The sequence below is a fragment of the Cloeon dipterum genome, chromosome 1 (assembly GCF_949628265.1).
Source record: "Cloeon dipterum chromosome 1, ieCloDipt1.1, whole genome shotgun sequence".
NCBI lineage: Eukaryota > Metazoa > Arthropoda > Insecta > Ephemeroptera > Baetidae > Cloeon > Cloeon dipterum.
Window position 1 is genome coordinate 13,106,907 of NC_088786.1, and position 6,000 is coordinate 13,112,906.

A 6,000-nucleotide genomic window follows, 5' to 3' on the forward strand; every position below is an offset into this window, starting at 1 on the left:
TGACAAAGAAAGACAAAAGTGTCAAGTTTGTGCTCATAAGTTCATTTTTAATTTTTCCATTTTACGTTTATTAAATATAATACAATCATTTCATTAGTGGTGATGCGCAACTGCGCTCAAATATTAGTGCATTACACAACACTACTTCATCTATTTAAATGAAAATTTTAAACTTCATTTCATCGTTTACGTCTTTTCTTATCCATTCAAGCGGTTTTGGTTAGTTTAATTTCCTGTACGTGCATAGTTTAAAAATTCAATTTTAAATTTAAACTGTTTTCAACGTAACTCTAGTATTGCAACCACAATTTTATAGATAGCGCGAGAAGGCAGCTTGTGAACAGTCGTGGCTCGCCACCTAATTTAATTTTGTAACAGCACAGTCGGCTATTTTTAACTCTGCAGACGAATGTAGCCCCATCTCGTTCACGATCGTCACTGTCTCCTAAAGTAAACGGCAGGCAAGATCCTCTCGGTTCCAACCAACGGTATGAACTATAGACGTTGGAAAGTCCAAACATAAGAAACAAAAACTGTTCGAGTCGCCTTTGACTTCAACTGAAAGGATGGATGCGGAAAACGCAGAAGACGGGGGGCAGCAGGTCGAGGTGGAAGATCCGGAGGCCGCAGAGGCCCGCCGACAGGTTCGCCAGGTGGAGAAGCGACACGTGTCTGTGCACTTTGACTGTAAGTGCACCGATGAGGACATCGCTCGCATGGCCCGCGAGATGCGCGAGGACCCTAACCTGCTGGACGGGTACGGGGGTCAGTCGTGCCCGCCGTTGCTGCACGCAGTCATCAAGGAGCACCCCAGGTGCGTCGAATTCCTTCTTGAGTGCGGAGCCGAGGTGAAATGTCAAACATTTTGGTGGTGTGTGGGGCGGAAACAAAATATTTTTATTCATATTCAAGAAATTTTTAAACTTTTTTTTCAATTAAAATTAAATTACAACAGTTAATTAATTCTTTTGCATGCAATTTACACATTTATAGTGAGAATTACTTAACTTTGAGATGGTATTTAACAAGTAGATAGTCCAATAAAAATTAGAAAATACAAAATCTGCTATTTCAATTCTAGTGCGATTGCCAACTTTTTAATCTGCTCTTATATACTCTCAATAGGCAAACCAAGAGTACGAGGCATTGGGAGAAACAGCTCTTTCTTGTGCCGTCACCCGCTCAACTCCAGATATAGCGCGGTTGCTGTTGGCGAGGGATGCAACTGGAATTAATGCCAGAAGCTCGCTCACCAAAGAAACGCCGTTGGTCAAGGCTGTGAAGCATGGGAATGCGCAGACTGTCAGACTGCTTCTTGAAAACGGTGCTAGGCCTAATGCTGGAACCATGAGAAATGGTGAGAGTAATACCATTCCATTCTCTCTCGTTTTAATTTAAAATTAAAAACTCAGTGTTAATATCTCAGCACAGGCGTAAAACCGGTAGGAAATAAAGAAAATTCCTGAAATGCTACGCAACACGCGTAGCACGTCGATTAAGCCGGTTGCCTATTTTATCTATCTGTAGGCGTATAATAAACCAGTTTTCTTGGAAGCCTCATGTTTTTTTCTTGTTTTTGGAAAAGGATGTTTTAAATTTTCATATTTCCAGAGGAAAATGTGTCATGTGTCTTCCTGGCCATTGAATTGGGCTACGAGTCAATCGTGACTGACCTTCTAGCCTTTGGAGCAACTCTCACCGGTCATGCCCATTTCGACAAGCACAACATGCTCTACAAACACATGCAATTCGCGATTGCAGAAGGGCAGCTGGAGTCTGTTAAGTCTCTTTGCCTTTACGGTGCGCTCAAAGAACTTGCCAAACTCACACTCTACCCTAATTTGAGCACTTCCATTCATTGCAATTTCACTCTTCTTGGAATCATATTTCGGTATTTGGATTTTTTTAATAAAAACTTGGCTTTGTAATAAATGTTCTTCTTTTTCAGAAGTGACAATGCTCTTGAAGTAAATGTGAGATTAATAAACATCCTGTACGAATTTGGTTTCAACTTTTGGAAGGTGGACAAACACGACAAAAATGCATGGAAGAAGATGGAGAAGCTTCAGGAAAATGATTTCGCTAAATTGCTGATATTTAGAGTACGTCGCTTACGATCACGACCCATGAGTTTAAAACAACTGAGTCGCATTTATCTTTTGAATTACTTTGAACACAATTATACCAGGTCGATTCCGAAAATGTTGATTCCAAATGAACTTAAAATCTATCTGAACTTTAAAGATGTGTACTGATTTTTTACGTTTTAATAAATAATTATTTTTCACTGTTTAGAATTGGTGTGTTAATAGTATTTTTTTAAGAAAATATTACATTTTTGTAGAAATTTTACCTGTCAAACCAATGAAGAATCTAATTTCTTGGTTTCTAATTTCCTTTATACTCCAGGAAAATGTAATCGCTAGCGTCGGTACCGAGATAAAAGAAAATGTTTGTGAAAAGACTTAGTCGTTTTGTGTGTGCACAGGAGAAAAGATCAGAGATCTATCTCAGCCAGTGAATATTCAATTTCGACTTTAATTCTGCGGCCGACCACTCAAAGGAGTGCATGCGGTCTATGCTTACAGAAGAGATAGAAAAAGGATATTACAAATTTGCAGCCCAAGAGGCGGGAGGGGGCTTGGGGACCAGGGGGCTCTCAGCTTCCAACGAGAAAGAGAGAGAATGTTCAAAAGGCTCTCCTTGATTGTCTTTGGCTGCAATATCAGAGTGAGTGAGTGAGAGAGAGGGGGCGGGAGGGAGGATGGTGTGGACATAAAAGCCTACGCCCGCATGCACGCTAAGCATACATAAAATAGAGAGAGAGAGAGAGAGAGAGAGAGAGAGAGAGAGAGAGAGAGAGAGAGAGAGCAAGCAGAGCTTCCACAAATATTTTCTCTTTTCCGTCTCTCTTTGCTTGTCCGTGATCAAAGGAAACCAACAAAACAACTGAATCCGCGATGATGAAAACAGCCTTTTTGCGTTGATGCCGCTCTCTCGTTCGCCAGCAGCGCGAAACAATCGCCGGCAAATTATGCCTTGATGGAGCGCAATTACGCGCGACTCAAAGTGACGGCACGCGATTGCTCACACGCAAAACAGCGCTTTATGCACGCGGCTGAGAGCACCAGATGGATCAACCCGACGCTCGACAACCAAATCGACACATTCAAGATCTAAGAAGCAGGGAGAAAAGGAGTGTTTTGCTGCGGGGCATTTTGCACCAACAAAAAGGAAAAGTTTGTTACAGAAAGCGACGGTTCTGAAAAATGGAGGAGTTAGTCATGTCATTTTAAAAATGTCACTATTTAAAATAGAAAAATGTTATTATGTTTGAACATAAATGACGACTAAAAATATATTTTTATTAATAATTTCAGCAAAAAAAAAAATCAATTTATGAATTAGAGCACGGATCCGCCGCCGCGTTAACAAACAGGCTCTGGAAGAAAAGTGGCCAGGACATCAGTGATATAATTATAGGGCTTATAGATTTGGACACGCAACTTCTGTTGCCCTAAATTTGTTTCTTGCTGATTTTTTGTTTAAATAGCATTGACAACAAGAGAAAATCTAAAAGCAGCTTTAAAAACGCTTTTGCAAATAACATACCGTCTTTGCCACCCTTTGCAATTATGACGTCGAGAAAGTCGATATACTGGCCGCTCCCATTGATCAATACTTTTTCTCAAAAACGGCGTCCGATATCATACATTCCAAGGGTGATCTGATTTTTTTTTTGTCATGCTCCATAATTTTTTTTATAATCGTCTATACATACGTGACACTACTCCTAGCAAACACACAAGTGGTCAATATTTATTTAACAAACAAGATCAGTTCAGGATTTGATGATTTCTTGATAAATTTGTTTTTCATCCAGAACAACTTCATGCCATCATCTGTTGTCACCGAAATGCTCGTAAAGTGTCCTTGTGGCTGCTTAGTTGAAGACAGTGGCCCTCAATTTTCTTCAAAATTGTGGGGTAAAGAGATGAAAGAATATGAACATCGCTGCCAAATTCATTTCGAAATACAATGATATTGACAACTAGAATTTATGGCTGGAGGTAAAGCGCGATTCAACATGAACGAAGAACTTTCCTTTTAAAAAAAACCATGTACTAAGCTACATGTGTATAAGCATAAGCGGGGTTGAATGAGCAGCATTTGAATTCATAGAACACAAAACGGCAGATGTGCCACAATTCAAGAGACCGCACAAGAGAGCGCTCGAGAAGCTATTGTCCGCGACTGCACAACAATCAAAACTGGCTGCGAACGCACACTTGATATTCCTATTATGAGTGTAATAGTTTCAATCAGAGAGCCCCCGCTCGCACTTGTAAGAGAGTTTGAGTGGTTTGTCATGGAAACGCTGGCTGACAAACAAACTGCAGAAAAACTCTTTCGGCAACGTCCGTCAAGTCCCCGAAAGCAATGAGAGTAATAAAACAATATTTGAACAGCATGCCAAGTTTCACACATTAATCCGAATTAGAGAGGAGAAAACGCAAATGGGCGCGTAATCGAAGGGAGCTTATAGCTGCGCGAGTGAGAGCGCAGAGAGCGATTGCCCCTCGCACTCAAATCCCTGCCTGCCCGCTGTGAATATCAAAGGCCCGTTGAAGGTGTCTCATTGCTCAACCTCCCATAAAACTACTTCAAACGCGGCGCCCTTTGTTTACAGAAGCTAACGCGCGTGCAGTCGGTGCATTTTATTTAATCTATCGCGCAAACTACTAAATCCGATTCATCTCTTTGGGAGAACGTAATTAAAATTTGGGAGGGATACTAAGCTAAAATCAATTAAATGGCATTTATACCAAAATTTCTTGATTCTTTCCTCTTCCTTATTCAGGCTAATTGTTAGTCTTGTGAGAAAATTGCCGATTGGATATTAGTTTAATGCGTGTAAGATTTTACTGTGCAAATATCTCACGATTGGAAATGTTGAAATAAATCAGGACGGAGAGAAACAGAGCGGCACATAATTTGTTCCCTCAAGCAAAATCCTAGATAGAAAACTAATCGGTGCTTTAAGCATTTGAAAATAGCAGCTCCTGATGCCAGAACGCAAAACATAATCTGAGCGTGGGAGAATCGCCGCGAGATATTAATTTCGTAAAGATCTATAGTCGAAGGCCGTCAAAGGATAAATCGTGTGTATATAATGCTTACAAAAGCTTTCTTTGTCAATTGATTCTTATGAGTTGAAAGGGTTGCAAGTTAGGTATTCTATTATATATTCTCAAGCTGCCTTGTACAAAAAGAAGAAAAGTTACAATTCGTCCTGGTATTCAGTGGTAAAATTGCTCATATAGCTCAACAACCAAACGCGAATTACCTCGTTGCAAGAAAAGGGCAGCAATCAATTGCACAGTGAAAATTTGGTTGTTTGTTGAGCGATGCGCAATTTTACCGTTTCCAGGACGAATTGCAACTTCTAATAATGTACTTTTCCTATAATTGTGTGTTAACAGTATAGTACAATACATACACCGTTGGTGTTTAGTATAAATTATCCATCAACCTATATCTCAAGTCAATCAGAAGCAATCGATTTACACAAAATTTATGTGTTTGGTTGGAATTTGGAACCCTTGGAGACTGTTGGCAGTCAATGCTTCCATTGAACAGGAGACTTTTGAATGAGATAGTTTTCCCCAATTAGGCGAAATGCAGCACTGCAGTCACCCTAATTACTCGCCGCGGCTAATGCGAAAAGGAAGTCGGGCGGGCAAAAGTGTGAAGGAAACGTGCTGGCAGGCAATTTCATAGTGATTAAAGCATTTTTCAAGTGAGTGCCTTCTGTGCATAACAAGCGGCGTGAGTCAAAGCAAAAAGTGGTACAAATTACGTGTGATTCGGTGTTGTATGCATGGAGAGAGCGCCAGTGCGGCTAGGAGAGGCGAGGGATAACAAGGGCCGTTGCTGCCACGCAGTCTGGAGAGCAAACATGTGGCTCTCATCATATGCAGAAGTGCACAGATGGTCCTC

At 40.6% G+C, this 6,000-nt stretch overlaps 1 protein-coding gene across 1 annotated transcript; it reads left to right on the forward strand.

The window, feature by feature from the left end:
* Nucleotides 1-234: 234 nt before the first annotated feature.
* On the forward strand, nt 235-2,297 carry LOC135948271 (serine/threonine-protein phosphatase 6 regulatory ankyrin repeat subunit B-like). Its single transcript, XM_065497479.1, has 4 exons — nt 235-848; nt 1,126-1,357; nt 1,612-1,891; nt 1,949-2,297. The coding sequence occupies exons 1-4, from the start codon at nt 567-569 to the stop codon at nt 2,253-2,255; spliced, it is 1,101 nt and encodes a 366-aa protein (XP_065353551.1). The 5' UTR covers nt 235-566; the 3' UTR covers nt 2,256-2,297.
* The last annotated feature ends 3,703 nt before the right edge of the window (nt 2,298-6,000 follow it).

Bases quoted from the DNA above. Each gene is read 5' to 3' on its own strand.
- LOC135948271 (XM_065497479.1), top strand. From the start codon at position 567: ATGGATGCGGAAAACGCAGAAGACGGGGGGCAGCAGGTCGAGGTGGAA. The intron at 849-1,125 runs GTGAAATGTCAA...TACTCTCAATAG, and splicing joins TTCTTGAGTGCGGAGCCGAG to GCAAACCAAGAGTACGAGGC. The intron at 1,358-1,611 runs GTGAGAGTAATA...TCATATTTCCAG, and splicing joins TGCTGGAACCATGAGAAATG to AGGAAAATGTGTCATGTGTC.